Here is a 22,985-nt window from a genome sequence, read left to right as displayed (position 1 = left end):
GAGTTGCAGTAGTCTAGCCTAGAAGTGATAAATGCATGCACTAGTTTCTCAGCATCACTCTGGGAGAGGATATTCCTAATCTTAGTGATACTGCGCAGATGGAAGAAGGCGGTCCTAGTCACATGTTACAGATGAGCAGCATGGAGGTATTTGGGTGTTTTTTGGTGTGTCTTTTTGGATGAAGAAAATTGAGCCCCATTCGCAACCGTCATATGGACATGCAGTGCTGCACGGAGCCCCGCTGTAACTCAGAGAAGGCACAGAGGACTCTGAAACTTCTCCCAACCCTTAATCCACGTGAGGGTGAGTAGATAATGAGTGAAATTTGAATTTTGGGTGAACTATCCCTTTAATATTTTCCAGAGCTGTATGTATATACAAAAGGTTATAAAAAATACTTTACATATTTAACGTTTTCACAGCTTTTCTGCTGCAAGAGGCAGCAATGAGCCATTCTCATCTACAATAACCCTCCCTGGCGTTGTATATTTGCATTATTTATTCATTTTTCAATATTATCGTTTTTTTTTTAATTATTATTATCTTAGTATTCTTGTTTTTGTGTGTGTGTGTGTTTCCTCCCTTTCTATTGCTATCCCAGCACATTATTACTAATGTCATCTCGGCACTATGGTAGGCTATAATGTGCAACAAATAAAGTTTTTTTTTTTCTTTTTTTTAATCCTGTGTTATTAGAGTTTAGAGTTTATTTATTTAGCACACAAATTTCAATGGTGCAAGGAGGGAACGAAGCCGGTTGGCTTGTACATAGGTTCCACCCCTATAACAAATTACAGGAAGACAAATTTCAATGGCTAACAAATAAACATAGAGAAAAAAAAGAGACAAAGTGCATACATAATCAATGTTATATGAGCAAAATGAACAGAAATGAGAAAAAAATAAAGAGATAAAGTGCAAAGTGATTCGGTAACAAATAGAGACAATAGAGATAAGGTACACAAACATTTTTTTAAAATTAAACTCATAAAGAGACAAAATGAGGATGTGGGATATTATGTTTGTGTCCATAAATACACATGATCAAGTAAAATAATTGAATACACCGAAATAATAGTAGTGATGTACAACTAGTATAAAGATGAACCAGTAGGTGGCGTTGATGATTGAGCCACACGGACGGAAGAAGAGGAAGAAGAAACCCCGTCGGTTATCTCGCGATATTTCCCTCGACGAGAGTTCGTTCGTCCGTTTCCTTTGTGTGTGCGGTGTGAATGTGAAGCGAGGAGCCGCTAACAGCTAGCGTTTCATCTGCTGCTTCAATTAAAAAAAACAAACCCGGCGTGTTGTCACAGCATCGACACAGGTCATCCATCTGCTGGTCGACAGAAGACGGACCTGCGAAGAAACAAGTCCACCTGTCTGCCACCGTCACAGCCAGGTAAGAGAGAGAGAGAGACGTGACGTCGGTCAGCGGCGTTAGCATCGTTAGCTTAGCACAGCGAGGCCGCGCGAGCTAACACGCTAACACCGTTAGCATCAGCGGTTAGCGGCGAAAATAGTCTTTAATTCGTTGAAATCTGCTGCGGTTTTCACACACAGCGGGTTTACACGGCACAGTCCGCGGGATTCGGACCTGGTTCTGGTTCGGAACAGTTCTGGTTTTGGATTCTGAGTTCGGATCGTCGTTTTTTTTTTTTTTTTTTTTTTTCCCTCCCTCCTCAACGCGTTTGTAACGAGATGGTTTTAGCTCTAAACTCTGAGTGTAATCCAGATTGAAACGTTAAAGTTGTTCTGAACCAGACCTGATCCACATCTAAACCGAAACCAAACCACATTTTTATTTTATTCTTTATTTTTTTTACGTTGCTTGAAATTTTACGTATCCTCCTGTAACCCTAAAATAACCCCTCCCCCTCCTCCTCCCATCCCGCGCTCACCTGATCAATACTCAATCACCAGTCGATCATGATCAATAAATAACATAATAATTGGTTGTTTGGTTTTATTTTTATTCCAGACACAAGTCAAACCCCCACGTCGTCTCCATGGCACTGAGAAGAGGACACATCAGGTACCTGAAGGTGAGTCCAGTCAATCAATCACTCAATAAATCAATAACTGATCTGATCGATTACATCCAGAAACCTGTGTGGACGTGACGTCATCTTGTTGTGTTTAGATAGATAGATAGATAGATAGATAGATATACTTTATTGATCCCAAGCCTGGAAATTATAGTTTTTTTTATGTGTGTGTTACGTTTCAGGTGTTTTTTAGTTTTTTTTACTTTATCATCAAATAGTATGAACAATTGAAAAAGGAACAAAATAAAAAAGCGACAGACATCACAAAGGCACAAATCGAAATGATATAAGGACAAACATGATCAAAATATTTAAGTAAATAATATATAGTAGATAAATAATATACGAAATATAGAAATGATCAAATAAATAAGTGAATAAATTACATAAATAAATAGGTCCAATAAAAGAAATAAATTACAAAAAGGAAATTCAATTGTTTTTGTTGGATTCAACATATGACAGACTCAAAATATGTTTTTAATTCAATTAACCCATTTAGGCCTAAAACGCCTGGAAAAAATGCCTGTAAAACCTATGGACGATTTTAAAATAACCCCCTAAGACCTGAAGTTTTTCTGGAAATTCAACATAAGTGTCAACGCCTACTAAATAATTGATTTCTCAGGCTCTGTAGCAGATAGAAATGAAATTCAAAAAGTATTTGAGAGCTTATACCTGTGGCTTTCATGAGAAGTTGAGTTTATTTGTCCAAACCTTCAATAAAGTTTTTTAAAAAATCAACAAACTCAGCAAATTGAGAAAAAAAAGGCTTTTTCGCCTTTATTGAACAGGAGAGTTGACAGGAAATGGCAGTGAGAACCATAGCCTCAACACATGGGGCTAAACACTGCCCCAAGCAGCACTATTTTCAATCAAAAATGTAAAAAAAAATAAAGTGTCAGTACAAGAATAAGTGCCTGGGATTGGGCAGTGAGGTAGTTCAGGAACCAGCACATTTTCCAGAGCTTGTCATCTCTGTTCACATCTGCTGCCTGGTTGTTCTGGAGGTGTAGATACCTGAAAAAATATAGACACAGGTAAGCTACCTTGGATGAAAGCATAATATAAAACATAATATTTATATATTCATATAAAACATAATATTCATAATTCTCATGTGTTGTCGTGTGACTATGTGACATGTAGGCTACTGTCTATATTGTAAATTACATTGGACTGTAAGCTACTGTTTACAGTTGAATAAAAATCCTATGCATAATATAGGCCTACCATCTATATTGAAATTACATTGGACTGTAAGCTAACGTTACTGTTTATACTAGTACTGTATGTGATGATGACTGAATAAAAATCCTATGCATAATACGAATACATGCCCATTAGCAAGATGTAAACATGATACAACATAGAAAGAAATAGACATACGGTAGCTCTCATTAGCCTAGGCTACTGTAATAATAATAAACAATAATAAATACCTCCATCGGTGATCGGTGTTGCATCTGCAGGTGACTTTCGCCCCTGGGGTGCGGTTGAATCGCCTTCGAGGAGTAGTTACGTTAGGGTGGTAATTATTCGTCCTACTCGGTTTCAAAACCTACAAAATCATCGTCCTCATCTTCGTCGTCTAAAAACATATTCTTCGTCCATAAATACCGGTCAATTGGTTCCAAGGGTTCAAAGTCCGGATCAGCAATAAAACTGAGTGAATAGTTTTCATCAAGATCGCTTTTTTCACTCACTTCGGAGCTCCCTCCGTCTTCCGCCATGATTTCAAAGTTTTTTTTTTTTTTTTTTAAAGTCCCATGTGGCATTGCGACGCTCCTACGTGTATTCTGATGCATTTCATTGGCCAAGAGACCGGAAATAGGCGGAAAAAACTACAAAGACTACAAAATGACGTATCCGCTTTCCCGGTTTGAAAGGTAGAATGACGCAACAGCGCCCCCGGTTTTAATGGTAGAAATGCGGTAATGCTGTCCCGGTCTAAATGGGTTAAAGATAATGGGAACGAAGGTGTTGCCTTGGACATTTTGACTTTATGTATATGGAATTTACCTAGTAATATGAAGAGCCAAAAATAATAATTTTCTCATCGAAGTGATACCTAACTGTAGTTTTAGCGAAAAGAAAATTTTCCAAATCTTTCCACATAGTGATACAAAATGGACACTTATAAAATAAATGAATGATACTTTCTCTATCTTTTTTTTTTTTTTTTTTTACAAAAGGTACAGCTGTCATCAATGTCAGACAATCTGGAGATGTATGCACTAGTAGGATAGATGTTATGTAAATAGCTTGAGATGTAATTCTCTAATTTTGTTAGAGATTAAAACTTTAAACGGGACAAGCCAAGCTCTACTCCAGTTTCTATCACTGAAGAGGGAGCTCCAATAAGTCTCTCCATGTTACGTTTCAGGTGTGCGAGGTCCAGTCATCACAGAGTGACGTCAGAGATGGTCAGCACTCCTCCAAAGGATCGGTGAAGGTGAGTGCTGCGCTCTGATTGGCCCGAATATACTTACTTAGTTATTATCACGGATGACGTCACGGATAAGTAGGAAGTGATGTATTCTGTATATATCTTTATTCTGTCTTGTATGATGATGAATCTATTGCACATTTTATTTTTTCACTGTTTATATTGTCAAATGTTTTGGTTGAATGTACAAAATTTTATTGAAAAGAAAACTGGACATTCAGTAGGCTACATCTATCTGCATGAAAAGGACATTTTTCTTTACTTTGAAAACAACCAAATGGAAAATGATTTTAATTTATTTAGTACAACTTGTTTTATTTTTAGGTAAATTTCATATCCACAAAAAGAAATGGACTGACGGCAAACCAAATTTTACACTTTTTTTGAAGGAACTTAATCAATACAGCACCGACATCAATGGACTAAAAATGCCAAAGGCTTTAAAAACCAACTTTATTTTAATTAATATGATTTTCTTTACATTAATGCCTTTTGTATACATGATACTTCTATACTCTTTGTATATTTATACTTTTATATTTTTTTCTTCCCCTGGCTCAACAGTTTCGTTATGTGTATATAATTGTTAAAGGGACAATGAGGAGTTTAAGAAAAGCGAAGCGTTTTCACACTACATTTATGAGCCTCCGCACCGTGAAATTCTTTGACCGGCGCAAGACAGACTCATGTTTTCATTCATCAAGAATTAAAGTCAGAGGGGGGTGGTGCGTGGTGCAGTGGTTAAAGCGTCCCCGGTTCGAGTCCCGTGTCGGGCAGACCTTTCCTGCATGTCATTCCCCCTCTCTCTGCCTCCCCCTTTCCTGTCTATCTCTACTGTGCTATCCAATAAAAGGTGAAAAAGCCAAAAAATTTACTTAAAAAAAAAAAAGGAATTAAAGTCAGAGGTTGGAAGACGATCACATACCGTCGTAGTTCCCACCATAAACGGCGATTCGGCGGCGTTATTCTCATGACTCGCCACGAAACCGAAAGTAAAGAAACGCTGGTCGGCTCGCCCAGCATTTCCACCACCGCTAATAATAACAAAATAACCATAGAGACAAAACCATAGATTTATCTAAAATGGACCATTAACAAGTGGTAACGTAGATTCACCCACATTAATATGAGACTTTTTTATAACCAAATAGAAACTCCTCGTTGTCCCTTTTAATAAAGTTTAAAAAAAAATATATATATATATATATCTTTATTCTGTCGTATGTAAATCCTAAATTGTGTATGTTTTGCACTAGGAAACTTAATTATTTCTATTTTAACTCATTTTATTTAGTTTTTATTTAAAGCAGAAGTGAGTGATATATTTGTGTTAATATAAGTCTTAAATAGTTCTATCTTCCGACAGCAATCACTTACATAGAGTGTTTGGTCTGAAACACGGGTCTGTCAGTCACTCTGCTCTGCTCTGAGCCGAGGAGAAAACTTTTCTCGTATCCTACAGTTTTTATCCAATGAGGAGAGAGAACGGCATGCAGGGCTGTGTGTGCAGCCAAGGGATGCACGTGAATGTGGTGACGTAGCGACGAGGACTGTTATGGTGCGTTCAAGGCAACTCGTAACTCGTGTTTTTCCGACCTGTGAAGTGGTACCAGTTCGATCTGGTACGAGTTCACGGGTCAGAAGTTACGAGTGGCCGTTATAGTGACTTTCACCGGTAAAACAGGTCGGAAAAACACGAGTGGGTTGCCTGGAACGCTACAAAGTCGTAAGTTGTGACTTGAAGCTGTAATTTACGGTTTCAAAAGCCTGCCTGGAACGCAGCATTAGCCAAAACCACAACCACCGGATCGCTTACTTCTGCTTTAAATTTTATCGCTTTTATCGCTTCCTGGTGCTGTAAAGTGGTACTGGTTGTGATGATGATGATGATGATGATGATGATGATGATGATGATGATGATTATGTCGTCACGGGGTGCTGATGATGATGATGTCATTGTCCCCGTGCACCAGGAGCTGTACGACAACGGTTTCGCCGACCAGATGATGGAGGACGAGGACGCGCGGACGAACCTGATCGTCAACTACCTGCCTCAGAGCATGAGTCAGGACGAGCTGCGCAGCCTGTTCAGCAGCGTGGGCGACGTGGAGTCGGCCAAGCTCATCCGGGACAAAGTGGCAGGTAACTCCCCCGCCGCAGTACTACTCTCTCTCTCTCTCACTACTGCAGTACTACTACTATACTATACTATACTATACTATACCACTGCAGCAGTAGTAGTGCTCGACTCGTAGTGTAACACGGCGCTTCACTCACCAGCGTGTGTGTGTGTGTGTCGCTGTCGTAGCAACGCTCCTCTCTGTTGCTTGTTGCTTCGTTAACACCAGTTAATACTAATACTGCAAGTGACAGAGCTGGTGGTAGTTGTAGTTTTAGTCGTAGTAGTAGTAGTAGTAGTAGTAGTAGTAGTAGTACTTCCTGTGAACTCTCTTTCCAGCAGCTTTTCTGTTTGTTTTTTTGTTTTTTTCCTTAATTAAAATTTTTTTTTTTTTTTTTTTAATTTTTCTTTAAATTTGAATTTTTTTTTTTGTGTTTTCACTGCATTTCATTTTATTTTTTTCTTTGTTTTTTTAAATGAAGTGAAATGTTTTTTTTTCTCTCTTTTTGTTTTTCTTAAAATAACACAATGGTTCTTAAACTGTTTGGGCTGTGACCCCGCCCCCCTTGCCCCCCCCTCCCCCTTCCCCTTCCCCCTCCCGTTGTTGTTGTTGTTGTTGGCTAGCTTTAGCGCCCGCCGGCTGCTGATCCTCGGTCAGCGACGACGTCTCACTCTGACCAATTTTTTGTGTAAAAGATGTTTTCATGGATAAATAATTTATTATTAACCAAAAAAAATATTAATTTTTTTTTTTTTTTTTTTGGTAACTGCAGATGATGTCTCGACCCTGGGGGGGGGAGGAGGTGGGTTAACACTAGAACCGCCGACATTTCAACACCCCCTAGAACCGCCGAGGGGGTCATTTTTACCCCCCCGCCTCCACTCCGTCATCAATCACAAGGATGTCCTCTTTTTTTTTTAAAGCAGTAAAGTTGTTCATTTTCATCATTTCTTTTAACCCTCTATGGTACCATGTTGCCCTCAGGCAACATACCACTTTCTGGCCTCTCACATCTCCACAATTCATCCCATTTAATGCTGTAATACTTTAAAAAAAGAGAAGAGACCTTAGAGAACCAATAACAATGCTTTAATTTATCACATGACTTTCAAGAAGCCATACGACTGAAACCCTTTTTTGCAGACTTTTTCAAAGGAAACAGGTTTGCCATTTTGCTCCACTAAAACGGTCTGAAAACATACAGTAACTTCCTGGCCCTTTTTCATCTGGAAAAAAATATATTTACACTAATAGATTAGTAAAGTTTAATTTTTAATAGTTCCATGCAATTTATTTACTTATTAAATAATGGAAACTTGTTAAAATGCACCTGTTGCCCCAAAGCAACAACGTACCATTATAGAAAATTGCAAAAACACTGGACCATTATGGAATCAAAATTGCATTATGAGACTATGGTAGTGTGTGTTTAGGTGTAAATATAATGTTCAAAAACATATAATTCATCATAATTTTGTTTTTATCTTTAATAAATGTGATTTTGGATGCAGTAAAGTAAACATCAGGCTATTATGATGATGATGAGGAAGATGAGGGTGAAGCCAGTGAAGGTGAAAGTCTACAGAGACTGCTGTTTCTAATACAGTAGATGATGAACTGTAATGGTATAATGTTGCCTACAGTCAAAAAATCCCAAAAACGTCCAAAAATAAATATTAAAAAAAAAAATGTCTTTAGATTATGTTTATTTAGTCTATTTTGAGACATAAAAACACTCCAAACATTTTTCCCCCACTGGCATCATAATGCAGCGTACCATAGAGGGTTAAATAATAAGTAGTGCTTGATAAAAATACTTTTAAAATTTGAATCTGTGGGGATAGTTGTTAATTTTACAGTTGCTTTGGCCTAGAGACTATTTCGTTATGAATCGAAAAAAAACATCGTCAAAAATACATTTCGCCGTTTTTTCTCTCCCTCTTCCTCTCTCTCTCACTCACACACTCACACACGCAGGCACACACACACACGCAGGCACAGACTCAAACATTACCCCTCGGCGGTCCTAGGTATAAATGGTCATATTTTTTTTTCTTTTTTATCCCACAGACTTCAAAATTCACTAGATGATTAATGAACTCATTTTAGTTAAAGTCATGAACTGAGAGAAGTGGAGGTTTTTGTTTTAACAGAGTTACACATATTTAAAAACACCAGGGGGGTAAAAATGACGCCTTGGCGGTTCTAGTGTTAAAGGATGAGTCTGTGATTTTTCTCTGAATATTGTTTTATTTTCTGCACTGTTGTTGTTGTTGTTACTGTTGTTTTTTATTTTTCACACCAGGTTTAATGACAACTGTTTTAACAGGTATCTGATGACCAGAGCGACTTGATCAATAATCAGTAATCGATCACTTAACACAGTAAAAATATTTCAGAAATGCTAAATAGTAGAATAATAGATGATGATATTGATTAAGACGTAACAAGTCTGAGATGTCAATATGTTTATTTTCTTTTTCATGTGGCTCGACCTTTAATGAACTCTTTTTTTTCAGTTTTTCAGTCAGTAACTAATTTGACAAAATGTACAAATGTTTTAATTCTGTTTTATTTTTATTTTTCAGGTTTTGAAAATGTGTTTTTCTGTAAAGTTTGGTTAACAAATGTATGAAAAAAAAAAAAACCTGAACAAGTCCAGAAAACGCCACCAGCTCAGACCGGCGCCGTGAACCGGGTCCGACCCAGAGATCTCACTAGGGATGTCACGATTAACTTGTTTTCACAATTAATCACGGTATTAAACGCCATAAATAATTGATCGCAGATTTCTAAATACCGTCACTTTCCAAAAAAAAGATTATGTATGAACCGTGTCGGCAGATGTGGCGCCAAAGTAAAGGTGAATGCACACAACTGGTCCATTTAACTAACGTAACATTGAATTGATAGGAATTTAAATGCTAGAGTGTCATTTGTAATTTAAAAAAAAAAAGATTAATATTAACTTAAACATTTGGTATCGATGACACTTCCCCTGGCGGATTAATAATTGGTCAAATTTTAATAGATGTTTAAAATATTTTATAATTAGTAATGTATATGTATGTCCATTTACATAACGTTACATTGAATTGGTAGGAATTTAAATGCTAGAGTGTCATTTGTAATTAAAACATTTTTTTAAATTAACTTAAACATTTGGTATCGATGACAGTTAATGACTTCAATATTTCAAACGCTTCATCTGGCGAATTAATAGGTACAATTTTAATAAATGTTTAAAATGTTTTATAATTAGTAATGTATATTTTGACTATATTTGATTTTACGCATTAATAGTGTTGTGAAATTAATTAATGCATAATAATCGTGATAATCGTACCAAAGAAATCTCTTATCGTGACATCCCTAGGTCTCACTCTGTCCCAACTGTGTTGCACATCTCACACAGACACGACGCTCACCATGAATATTAATTAATTTAATTAAATTAAAGTCTGGATGGGTTCACGCTGGCGCTTAACGCTGAGTCTTCTGGGTTTGTTCAGTGCAGCGATGCGTTTGAGGCACTGTGGAGATTTGTGTTTCGACGGTGACTCTGTATGTTTGTTTGTTTGTTTCTATCTATCCAGAAATGTTGTGGCAGCTGCTCCACAGACAGTTTTGTTATTTTATTTTGTTGTTTTCCTTTGTGTTTCTCTAGGCCACAGTTTAGGTTACGGCTTTGTTAACTTTGTTAACCCTAGTGATGCAGAGAGGGCTATCAGTACCCTCAATGGCCTGAGGCTACAGTCTAAAACTATCAAGGTAAAGTGCCACAGGTGCTCTTTGATTTTCCTGTCTCACCTGATAGATGTGTTATGTTCCCTGGACAGTAGAGGGCGCTCTCTCTCTCTCCTGCAAACTGTCACACGGATGAAGGTATTTTTTTTAAACTCTGCTGTCATGTCGTTTGTTTGTTTTTTCCACATCGACACATGTCGACACTGAATCTGTGAGTTTCTTCAGTTCAGTGTGACGATGTGCTGAACCTTTTATTTTTTACAAATTGATGCTTTTTATTACTTTTAATACAAAAAGTGCCCAATGATCTTGAGCCTATTTGATGCTTTTTTTATTTTTAATTTTTTTATTTATTTATTTATTTGGGGCCAATTTGGATAAATGTTTAATGTTTATTTATTTTTAATGAGCATTTTAAACACATTTAAATATGTTTGGATTTTTACTGTGAGACTCGATGTAACTTGTATTTTTTATTTTGTTCAGTTGTTGCTTTTTATTTATTATTATTATTATAAAGAATCGTTCCGGTTGTTATGGCGACGGACTAAAGCCCTCTCCTCTGGCCTCCTCAGGTGTCGTACGCGCGGCCGAGCTCAGACATGATTAAAGATGCTAATCTGTACATCAGCGGGCTGCCGCGGACGCTGAGCCAGACGGAGCTGGAGGACATGTTCACGCGCTTCGGCCGCATCATCAACTCCAGAGTCCTGGTGGACCAGGCCTCGGGTGAGTGGCGCCGCCGCCCGGTGACCGCCCCCACCGCTGCATCCCAGTTCAGTGCTGCCGACTGAGCTTTTTAATTGTAGATCCTGCCGTTTCAGGGCTCTCCCGGGGCGTCGCCTTCATCAGGTTCGACAAGCGCTCCGAGGCCGAGGACGCCGTCAAGCACCTCAACGGCCACACCCCGCCCGGCAGCTCCGAGCCCATCACCGTCAAGTTCGCCGCCAACCCCAACCAGGCCAGGAACTCCCAGATGGTGTCGCAGATGTACCACGGCCAATCGCGGCGCTTCGGAGGACCGGTGCATCACCAGGCGCAGCGCTTCAGGTACCACAACCGTCTTAGATGTTATTTTAGACTTTATTTATTTGCAAAAACATTTACTTATCTCTCTTACTAGTGAGAAAGATACGAAAAGAAAACTAGCAAACCCGCTCTAAAAACTAATTAAAACCAATTGAATTAGAGGAAAAAGAGGCAAAACTAAACTATAACGAAAAATCCCAAACTAATATAACCTTGCTGTCCACCTGCGTCTTTCTGTTTTTACTCCTGTTGTGTCTTTGAAAGACGGAAATACGAAGCAGAATTGAAGTAAAACGTGATCGTGACTCACGTTTATCAGACAAAAAACTGTTTCCATCAGGATTTATCCGATAATAAGCTTTTTATTCATCAAGAAAAAATCCCATGAGATGGACAGGACAAACCTTTTATTGATATTCATAACATTTATACTTTTTCCATGAGATATTTTTTATTCAAGATGACTTAGAGCTGTCATTTTGTGGTGTTTTTGGCGCTCCCCTGTGGACAAAGGCGGTATTTTGTTTTTGCTGGAATGAAGACTACATTTCCCATGAGCTCTAGCGCATATTGTCGACACATCCAGTTACAGGGTTTCCGCGGGTCATTAAAAAGCATTAAAAGTCATTAAATATATTTTGCTAAAATTAAGAATTCATACAGTGAGATTTTGATATCATTACATCCCTATAGAGCACAAAGAGCAGAAAAATATGGGGATTATACAGTTAATCTAGTCAAATTAAACTTGGGTGAAGAAATGGAGAATTTTCTAAATTAATATTTTTAGGTGGTGGTTTTTGTTTTAATCGCTAATGGCAAAAATCCGAATTGGCAGGTCAGACTTTTTAAAAATCGGTGATAGGCCAGAAAATTGCAGTCGGTGCACCCCTATTGGTGTGATAAACATGCAGGACCAAGTAATTGGGTAATTGTGTATGTGTAGGTAAGTGTATCTACGCACACATATAGTATTTGCAGTCACGGCATTAAAAATGTTTGAAATGGCATTAAAAAGCATTAAATTAGATTTGCTGGTACCTGCAGAAACCCGAGTTAAAAGTTCTTTGTAGGTGCTTTAATGCAAATAATTAGTTAATTAGTTCTGACGGAGCTGAACCGGATCCTGTGGTTCTGGTCTGACATCTTGTTTCTTGTTCCCTTGTTTCCTGTTTGACTCCAGGTTTTCTCCGATGAGCGTCGACCACATGAGCGGCGGCGGCGGCGTCTCCGGGAACTCGAACTCGGGCTGGTGCATCTTCATCTACAACCTGGGCCAGGACGCGGACGAGTCCATCCTGTGGCAGATGTTCGGGCCGTTCGGCGCCGTCGTCAACGTGAAGGTGATCCGCGACTTCAACACCAACAAGTGCAAGGGCTTCGGCTTCGTCACCATGACGAACTACGAGGAGGCCGCCATGGCGATCCACAGCCTCAACGGGTACCGGCTGGGGGACAAAGTCCTGCAAGTGTCGTTCAAGACCAGCAAGGGACACAAGTAGAGAGGAGGAGGAGGAGGAAGGAGGAGGAGGAGGAGAGAGGAGGAGGAGGAAGGAGGAGGAGGGGGGGAGTGTCTCTGAAACAAACACGTAAATACTGTTTCTCAACTTTTGTTTTTCGTTTTTTCTGTCACTTGAGCCGAAGAGTTTCAGACAGTTCTGTTCGTGTCACCATCAGATTTCTGTTTTGTTTTTTTTGTTTCGTTTAGTTTTTTCCCAGCATGCCTGGCTCTCTCTGACATCATCACCCGTTTTTGTAAAAATGTTGTTTCTGTGTTAAAAAAAAAAAAAAAAAAAACCCGAGACGCTGGCGATGGCGACAGATCATTTTAATATTAAAGCGTTGAGTTATTAAAACGTATCACCGGAGCAATTTCTCATAATTTTCTTTCTTTTCTTTTTCTTTTTTTTTTTGCTGAGGTCCTCGGTTCAGTATTTGATAGATTGATTGACAGCTGACGTGTGGGCCAATGAGCACGCAGGAGGCGGGGCTTGGTCGCATACGAAGGTGTAGTTTGATTTCATGGAGAAGAGGAAAAAAAAAAAAGGATTTTATTTCAAATTTTTTTTTAAATAAAAAGCTTCCAGGCAAAAACCAACCACGCGTTTTATTGTAGTGATGAAACTTTTTTTTTTTTTTTTTTTTTTTTTTCATTTGTATTTTATTTTTGTATTTCAGCTTCTCAGTGATGTTGATGTTTATTCACTAATAAATCTGTTCTGGAAAACTTTAACATGATGGTCTGTACTCATCAATTTATACTTATCAACTCATTTAAAAAAGTCTTGTCTTTAAGAAATGCAGCGTCACATTTATTGTATTGTAGTGTATTACAACAACCGACTTACAGTAAAGATTTGCCATATTTACAGTATGGCACTGTACTACAGCATTTTACAAGTAGTAATTGTACACTACAGTATATGGGTTAATGTAGTATATGTATGTACTTAACATTACTGTAATTTTACTCTACACCACACATGATTGCAAGACAGAGGTGGAAGAGGACCCTTTTTACTCTGCAACAAGAAGCCATTTGTGCAATGGTGATTACAAACAATGACATAAGGTTGAGTTTAGTTTAGTTTTTTTTTAGTTTATAAGTTTATTTGAAAACAGGGACAGTGCACATTAATAACATCACTGTAAATGCGCCAGAATTAGCCAAGAGGTTATTTTTCATCTGTAGTCCCCAGACGGATGTTAAAAAGTCACCCTAAAAACAGAATATGAATATGATTAAAATTACAAAGTTATTAGCCAAGGCAATCTACAAACATGCACAGCAATTAACAACTTGACAAAAGAACATACAACATGACAAGAACATACAACATGACATACACATGACTCACACATTGAGAGATATACAAAGCAATATTGAATCAGTTTGTAGATGAAAACATGTGGTCAGACAGACAGGAACGTCTGGATATGCAGGAATGATTTACAGTACAGTAATATTGTTTACAGGGACTGAAACTGGACAATGTGCGCTGCTCCACAGACGGCACAAAGTAGAGCAGAGAAGCCGCAGAACCTGACGGGTAAAGAAAAACCCCGGCGTCAGCGCCCAGCGAGAGGATGTGTGTTTTACCAAAGTCTTTCTAGGACGTATCTGGTTTTACTAAAAAAGAAAAGAAAAGAGGAAGCCAGTGAACACGTCATTTCCCCGGTTACACCCCGCCTTTCCGAAGCCCCGCCTTTCCGACAATAGACTTCCATTCATCGTAATAGCGGGGTTTTCTATTTTTTCTAAAGACCCCGCTACTCCGAAAAGGCTATTGGGGGAAACCCCCAGTGCGCAGTGCGCATTGATCCTTTTTTCCTTTTTGGGGTCAAACGGATCATGTGCATAATTAACTGCAAAACAAGCAAATACTTCATATTAATGATAATGTTCATTATGCTTCTAGCCTGTCTAGCCTCTACCTGGTCTTTTTACTAAACTTAACCAACTCCTTTCTTCATTGCCTAAGCCCAACCAAAGCATCTCCCTCAGTCAGCTGTCAGCACGAGCGGCGGCTGCAGCAGCCTCGCGCCCGTGTGAGCTCAGGCCGGCTTCAGCCGCGCTCGAGCAGAGCAGGGGGGGAGAAAAAGAAAAAAAGTGTACCGGTATTTCTTTTACTGTGTGGGAGATCTCCAACAACGGAGTCGGGAAGAAAGCAAGTGGGACAGATCTGCCCAGTCCCTGAGCAGCGCACGTTTCACAGACAAGCCGCAACACAGAGTGTAAACAACGTCACGCGGTTCAGCACCTTGGACAGCTGCGGGGGGGTGTCGGAGTAGCGGTGTTTCGAAGTGGGGGTATTTCGGAACAGCGGGGTGTCGAAGTGGAGGTGTGTCGGAATGGAGAGCTGTCCCCCATTTCCCCCCCTCCCCTCCCTGTTTAAAGTTTACTTTCACTTTGACTGGGTGTGACCATAGACGGGAGTGACGCAGTTTATTTCCTTGTGCAGGGTGAAGGTAAGGTGAACAGTCTGAATGTTTTCCTCGTTAACGCCTGTTGTTACCTGAGCTCTCTGCCCTTCACCTTGTCCTTGTCGTTGTCGTTGTTGTTGTTGTTGTTGTGTTATTATAATGTTACTGTAGCTGCTGCTGAGTCAGAGCTGTCCGCCATGTTGTGTGGATGTTGTTGTTAGAAGAGCTGGAATAAGAGCAGAAGCTGAGTCAGTGGATGGTCAGTAGTTGAACACAGAGTGGTTGTTTGTGTGAATCAGCCTGGGGACGAGGCGGAGAGGAGCCGCTGCTCTGCCGCTGTCTGAGCCACTAAACGCGGCCTGAGCTCGGAGTCGTCCGGGACAGCCGCTGGAGAACAGCTGGGACTTTGTCTGTGGTGAGTGGTCTGTCATTAGAGTTACACTACAGGACTGATGTGGACTCAGTGTGGCGGGCTGAGGGGCTCACAGGGTTAGTTCTCCGTCAATGGGAAAAATGAGAGGGGTAAAAAAGGCTACATGTGTTTTTGTTGTGGTTTAGCCTACTAATGTTGCTCTCACCAATAGCCAAGACCGTTGTCTTTGCCCAGTGGTTATCAACCGGGGTGTGTGTGTGTGTGTGTGTGTGTGTGTGTGTGTGTGTGTGTGTGTGTGTGTGTGTGTGTGTGTGTGTGTGTGTGTGTGTGTGTGTGTGTGTGTGTGTGTGTGTGTGTGTGTGTGTGTGTGTGTGTTATGTGGCCAAGCGTGTGGGGGGAGATTTAAAAGCAATCGGGACAAACTTGACAAGTGCAGCCAGGCTGTGCCATTGCGCACAGTAGCACAACTACGACACACACACACACACACACACACACACACACACACACACACACACACACACACACACACACACACAGCAACAGTTTTAATAAACAGTGCTGCTGGATCACAGTCTCATCTACTCCAAAAGTGTCTCTATGCCAGGGGTGGATTGGCCATAGGGAGTACCGGGAGTTTTCCCGGTGGGCCGGTCACTAATGGGCCGATAGGCGGCCGTTTTTTATTTATTTATTTAACTTTTTTTTTCGCCATGCTTGCCTGTTGTAACGGGAGAGAGACATGCATCAGCTCGGCCCACAGTGCTCAGCTGCAGACACAGCAGAGAGGTGACGATTGGCCCAGTGGCTTGTCTACCTGGCCCAATGGCCCTATGAGAGGCTACAGAGGCCCAGGAGTCCCACCCACGCATGTTCTAGACCCCCCCTCGTCCAATCACGGAGTCATGATGAGAGAGCGAGAGAGAAAAAAAAAACACACCAGCGCACGAAAACGGAAAAGAAAAGTAAACAAACGCAAAGGTGCCGCGGAAAAATGGAGGAAAGTAACAGAAAAAGAACAGCTCTAGCAGCACAGACTGCTAAAAGTACAACAATTAAGCAGATGTTTGCTGCAGGGGCCGCCTGGCCTGCAGCTTCAGCAGCAGGTCCTTCACGTGAGTCCGAAGAGAGTGAGGCATTAACACTGCCCTTATGGTGCAGGAGGAGGCTGAAAAAATAAGTGTTGAGGAAGACTCTCCCCCATGTGAAGGAGGTAGTGATAACCGTGTTAAGCAGGTATGTGCTTTCCAGAATGGTGTTGTAAACATTCATTAAAATACTGTAAATGGTCCAGAACGGTTGCTATGAACTTTACTTGACATAATAAATAGCTATAGCTAACAACTCTGATGGTGTGGTGTGTTACAGCTAAATCTAGTTATCTAAAGTATTGGAAAACAATAACTATATTCATATAGCCTACTATCCTGATTAATTGATTAGTTGCTTTTATTAAAGGGCCCTCATTCAAATTTGGTCATGAAGGACATTGAGCTAACAACTTAACAAATGCTTTCCAAATTTTTTTCAGTTAGTGTTTATTGTCCTTTCAACAGTTTAACATTATACAGTTAAAATTAATAAAACACTGATTAACTACTGTTACAGTAAAACATCATTCTGCATACTTTCCTGTCATGCTTCATTGTCTATACATTATGTTGAGCTGTACTGTCTTTCTAAGATAAAATCAGTGTTTGTCCATTTTTCAGATCATTGTACTATTGTTTTCCATACTTTAGCCAACTAGCCAAAGTTCTGATTGCATGCAGACTGATTATGTGCATGTAATCTTGTCCAAACTTAACTTATTCCACACTATTCCTCTACTTTGTTGTATATTGTATATCGTTTAGTAGTGGTGTTATTAAGAGCTTGTGTGTTTGTACATCAACGGTGCTAGTTGGCAAAATATCTGCGCGCAGATAGTGGGCCGGTCTGGACCAAAAAGTCCAGGGCCAAATTTTTGTCCCAGTCCACCCCTGCTCTATGTGCAAGATTCAGATCATAAACATGTAAGCCCAACTCTGTAAGTAAATAAAACAAACAAGAAAAACGAAAAAATAAAAACATGAACAGAGCATGATGAATATAAAATATGACATTAAAAAGTCATAATTATGAGATAGAAAGTTAATTTCATTTTATTGAGATTACAGTTTTTTTCAATTGCTAACAAGCAGTGGTCGAAACTGAAGTCACATTTTCAAAACTCTTAACACAGTTTGCAAAACACAAGTCCATGTGGACCAAACTGTGAACCACTTTTCATTGCTTTCACACAAAATGCATTGAGTGACCACAGTCACCAAAACTCATGGACTCTTTTCTCAGTTACTAGTTCACCACCTGCAAAACACTAGACTTTTACAGCACATTTTTCAAATGCTAACACACTTTGTTCAAAACAGTTAAAAACACAATCAAAACAGAATGATGGGAGGGAGAGCATGGGGAATTTCTGTTGCAGGAACATTTGAAATCAAAAATAATTTATTGAATAAAATAAATAAAAATATTCTGCAACTCCAAACACAGGTGAGGTTAGTTTCCAGCTCAAAACCGATCCAGGTGATCTGTGTTTGGCCTCATTAGAAACCATATGAAAAGACGGGGGGGGGGGGGGGGGGGGGGGGCAAGGAGAGGGAGAAGAGGAAGGAGAGGAAGACCAGAGTTGTGTTGTTGTTGTTTTTACTTACATTATTCTACCTCTGGAGATTCTGCATTTTTCAGTTTACAGTAAACTTTTTATTTTTTGTAAGTCCACAGAGAAAATCCATTTTCTTGACGTAATTACAGTACTGCATTCCTGATTCATTCTTGTTGCAATATATTATCTAGAACACTCAAAGTGCAAAGATATTGCAGTATTTATTTTATAATAAAACTGATTTACTGATTTTGAAAAAAAAAATACAAACTTCAAAGATCAAATTTATTTGAAGTAATGTTCTTTGTTGTTAGTGTTTTGTAGTTCAGTGTGCCAAGAGTGACCGTGCTTGTTTCCACAGTGATACTATGTGCTAGTGTTGTGGTTGAATGAGCTTATTGTGAGACATGTATGAAGTGTTTTGTTGGTGAGGCACCGTTTTGGGGAAGAGATGAACTGTTTAGCTGAGATGCCTGATGGAAACGCTGGCTGTGTTAATAGTTTTGAACATGTGACTTCAGTTTTGACCACTGCTTGTTAGCAATCGAAAAAAACTGTAATTCAATCACATTTCCTAAACGGGCTTGTGGCTCCCGGTGACGGCGGACTTCACCGTGGTGCATTGTGGGATTTATACTTGGCCAAATACCGCTCGGATGCGGTCTTACCTTTAGTGTGGGTAAAGTGCAAATCAAGCGCACTGCACTTTCAGTCGTTGGAGAAACGGGACACACTGAACACTGACACTAAGAACATGAACACGCATGCCAAGTGGCCAAGTGTGTAAGTGTGATCGAGTGTGGCTGTATTCGAAACCGCATACTATACTGCTAGTACGTACTGATTTGGCCAAAATGTAGTATGCAGTATGCAGTATGCGAACAAAAGCTAAATCTGCAGTATGCGAAAAGTTCCCGGATGTCGTACTGATTCGGAAAATATCTCCAGTATCTGACCAGTCTACATCGCGTACTGTATCCCACAATGCAACACTCCCCTGACGTCCTAACCGTAACCAAAGACGGTAGTGTAGCCGTGTACCGTAACTATAGTTTAATAAAATAAAAGTTAATGCAGACTGATCGGTTCATTGTAAAATATTTATTTATTTTTTGTAAATGTGGTGATTTCTGTACGTAACGTTAGGCTCCAGAGCCCCGAGGCAGCGCTGCTCCTCTGTCCAATACACACAGGAAGCTTCACTTTACATTCAAACTAACTAATGCTACTGATACAGGTGTTAGATTTCATCAATGAGACCAACATTTATCTCCTGAAAATAATTTAACCAGCCGGTGGTAAACCTTTAAAAACCTGCGGGTAAGTTAAAGCAGAAGTAAGTGATATATTTGTGTTAATATAAGTCTTAAATAGTTATATCTTCCGACAGCAATCACTTACATAGAGTGTTTGGTCTGAAACACGGGTCTCTCAGTCCCTCTGCTCTGCTCTGAGCCGAAGAGAAAACAAACTCGTATCCTACAGTTTTTATCCAATGAGGAGAGAGAACGGCATGCAGGGCAGTGTGTGCAGCCAAGGAACGCCGTGAATGTGGTGACGTAGGGACGAGGACTGTTATGGTGCGTTCAAGGAAACTCGTATTTTTCCGACCGTGAAGTCGTACCAGTTCGATCTGGTACGAGTTCACCGGTCGGAAGTTACGAGTGGCCGTTATAGTGACTTTCACCGGTAAAACAGGTCGGAAAAACACGAGTGGGTTGCCTGGAACGCTACAAAGTCGTAAGTTGTGACTTGAAGCTGTAATTTACGATTTCAAAAGCCTGCCTGGAACGCAGCATTAGCGAAAACGACCGGATCACTTACTTCTGCTTTAATTAGCGTCCGTTTTCTCCTCCGGAATGACGTCGTAGTGCTGGCCGGCCGAGCACGTCAGGAGCCGGGCTGCTGCCTCTGTGATGTCCCGGTCGCTGCGGAGCTTCACTTCTCCGAAAAACATCGGAGCAAACTTTTAAACAGCCGTCATTTGGATAAACTGGCCGTATATTTGGGGTCTTAACAGTTACTTTCTCGCCTGAAAAAATATTAAAACTTAATAAAGTTACATAATAACAGTGCTAGAGCGAGAAATAAAACCGCTTTTAGCCTGTTTTACAGCTACTGCTGCCGGTTGCCGTGAAATGCATTCTGGGAAACTCGTATACTGCATACTGCGATGATAACGGCGTCGGTCTGCTGAAGTAGTATACTGAATCCCACATTCAGTATGCAGTATACAGTACATATAACGCAGTATGTAGTAGGCAGTACGGTAGTATGCGGTTTCGAAAACAGCCCTGAGTGTGCATATTGGGACAGGCCCTATGACTCAGTCACTCGCTGGAGGCAGTGATGCCGCTGTTGACGTCGGTACGAGCGGACCTGTTGTTCCGAGTGGTCGCGGTCTGAGTCCGAGCGGACGTGGCGGCGCGCATTCTGCTTTTTTTTTTTTTTTGTGCACGTCCGCGGTGCACCGCTACACGGACATGCCCCCCCCCCCCCCCCCATAGCAGAGGAAACGGGCCCTTGAATGGCTGGTCCAGTACCCTAGATTTAAAATATGAGATATGTTTTTGCTCCCCTAGACCAGTTCTGAGTTCAGGTTAAGTTTCATACACTCCAGCCATTCTTCCCTTGTTGCCTTACAATGATAGGAACCTACTCAATGTGCTTTTTTATCTGAAACAAATGTTCCCTTCATGTTCTTCTCAGAGTACACCAGAATGCTTCATTTATGTGTTAAAATCATAATTTTTTTCTGGGGGGGAATGCTCCCCCCCCATACAAGATCACACAGTTTATAAAAAACATTATGTTTTGATTTTAGTTTAAAGGAGTTTGAGGCAAGATCAAGGAATAAAACTCATTAGTGATACAACGGCCGTAGCGGCCGTCAGGGTTACTGCAGCCATCAGCCAAGCTGGTGCGGGAGCGCGCATCAACTCTCCACAGCAGCAGTTGATGCTGTGACAGTGACACTGTGGCTGAATTGGAAACGGCATAACGTTACTATACCAGTGTTTTCCACTAATCAGCCGCCACAGTTTCGTTTGGGTCCGCCGCAGCAGTCTCTCACAGAAAAAAAGAACAGCTTTCACTATCTCTCATCTCTGCCAGTCAGCCCCTCTACCTGCTGTCTCTCTCACGACACACACACAGACGTCGCGCTTGGCTGTTAATGAACAGTAATGCACCATGCCGCGCTCATTGTACAGTGCTCAATTTACCGCGACACCCGGAGGTTGACCGCCCAGGCATCAGGTCAGCACCGGCCGCCGCCGCCGCCTTTGTGAGCCGCTGGTGCCGCTCGGCTGCTTTAGTGGCTCTGCGCTCCTCCGAACACGTCGGAGAATTTCCTTACAGGCGTTGTTTGGATAAACTGGCCACGGATGAATCAATCGGCTCATTGTAAAACTATTTATTTATTTATTGAAGTAGCCTAAATATGGTGATTTTTGTACGTACAGAGCCCCAAGGCTGCGCTGCTCACACACACCTGAAGCTTCACTTTTCATTCAAATGAATTAATGTGACTGCCACAGTGCCACTGTTAGATTTCATCAATGAGACCAGCATTTATCTCCTAAAAACAATTCAACCAGCCGGCAGAAAACGTATAAAAACCTGTGGGGAAGTTACTCGGCTCGTTTTCTTTCCTGGGAGGAGGACAGAGGTTGCCCGGCCGATGAGCTCAGCTCCCCGGCTGCAGCCTCTGTGACGAGCCGCTGCTGCTGCTGCTGCGTGTGTGGCACTGCACTCCTCCGAAAAATGTCGGAGCAAATCTAGTACTTACAGACGTTATTTGGATAAACTGACAACAGATTGGGACTCTAAACTGTCACTTTCTCGCATGAAAAAATATTAAAATGTAAGAAAGTGACGTTATTTCTCTACTCGCTGCTCACATAACTGTTCAGGCTGCAAGACATCCGCCGACCGCTGGGCGCAAGCGCTGGAAAGCCGAAGCTGTCGAGGACGCGCATGCAGCGTCATTTGACGTCACATCCGCAGGACAGCGCGGGAAATTCGGACCCAGAATTGCAGCGCATTATGCAGCACACAGCCTGTTCAAGGCAACGGAGAGATACGCGAGTGGGCTCATTCTTTTTGGTTTTGAACGCTTCATCGCCCATTAGCAGTAAAAAACTTAAAACGCATGTGCATTTCTTGCCTCATGAACCTTTAAACAGTTTTACATATCAGAGGACTACCATATTCACACACAGGGTACCTGAGAGTGTCTATTATCGTAATCTGTAAAAAAAAAAAACGGTTTTGACGAGTTTACTCGTCAATGGTCGCGAAAGAGTTAAAGAGCAACTAAAAGGACATGGACATTAACTTTAAAGGAGGACGTGGATCAGCTGATCAAATGTAAGAGACAAAACTAAACTTCAAAGCTTTTGAGTTTCTGTTGAACGTTCTTCTTGTGGAGTCGATTTCAATGATTCTCCATAAAATCCGAGTTATAACTCATACACCTGTTGTTCAGCTGCAGTAAAGAGTCCCTGCCTGAACATCCACATCCACATCCAGTTCTAAGTTTTTCTATTAAAATCAAGCCAATAATGACATTTTTTGTGTTTTCTTTTTATTTGGAAAAGTATCGAAAAGTATCGAAAAACATGTTGGTACCGATACCGGTACC

The 22,985-nt window shown here is 40.7% G+C and overlaps 1 protein-coding gene across 3 annotated transcripts; it reads left to right on the top strand.

The window, feature by feature from the left end:
* Window positions 1-1,209: 1,209 nt before the first annotated feature.
* Window positions 1,210-13,615, top strand: LOC310984690 (ELAV-like protein 1). Of its 3 annotated transcripts, XM_083969993.1 has the most exons (9): window positions 1,210-1,402; window positions 1,982-2,045; window positions 4,435-4,503; window positions 6,471-6,639; window positions 7,390-7,419; window positions 10,285-10,388; window positions 10,940-11,093; window positions 11,174-11,414; window positions 12,577-13,615. In XM_083969993.1, the coding sequence occupies exons 2-9, from the start codon at window positions 2,010-2,012 to the stop codon at window positions 12,893-12,895; spliced, it is 1,122 nt and encodes a 373-aa protein (XP_083826119.1). In that variant the 5' UTR covers window positions 1,210-1,402; window positions 1,982-2,009; the 3' UTR covers window positions 12,896-13,615. The 3 variants fall into 3 exon arrangements, with proteins under 3 accessions (XP_083826119.1, XP_083826120.1, XP_083826121.1); XM_083969994.1 differs by lacking the exon at window positions 7,390-7,419; XM_083969995.1 differs by lacking the exons at window positions 1,210-1,402; window positions 1,982-2,045; window positions 4,435-4,503; window positions 7,390-7,419; window positions 10,285-10,388.
* Window positions 13,616-22,985: the final 9,370 nt, after the last annotated feature.

This window comes from Trachurus trachurus (genome assembly GCF_905171665.1).
Source record: "Trachurus trachurus genome assembly, chromosome: 4".
NCBI lineage: Eukaryota > Metazoa > Chordata > Actinopteri > Carangiformes > Carangidae > Trachurus > Trachurus trachurus.
Note: the sequence above shows the minus strand (reverse complement) of the source record. Positions and strands in the feature narration are given on the sequence as shown.

Bases quoted from the DNA above. Each gene is read 5' to 3' on its own strand.
- LOC310984690 (XM_083969993.1), top strand. From the start codon at position 2,010: ATGGCACTGAGAAGAGGACACATCAGGTACCTGAAG. The intron at 7,420-10,284 runs GTGGGTTAACAC...GTGTTTCTCTAG, and splicing joins GACCCTGGGGGGGGGAGGAG to GCCACAGTTTAGGTTACGGC. The intron at 10,389-10,939 runs GTAAAGTGCCAC...TGGCCTCCTCAG, and splicing joins TACAGTCTAAAACTATCAAG to GTGTCGTACGCGCGGCCGAG.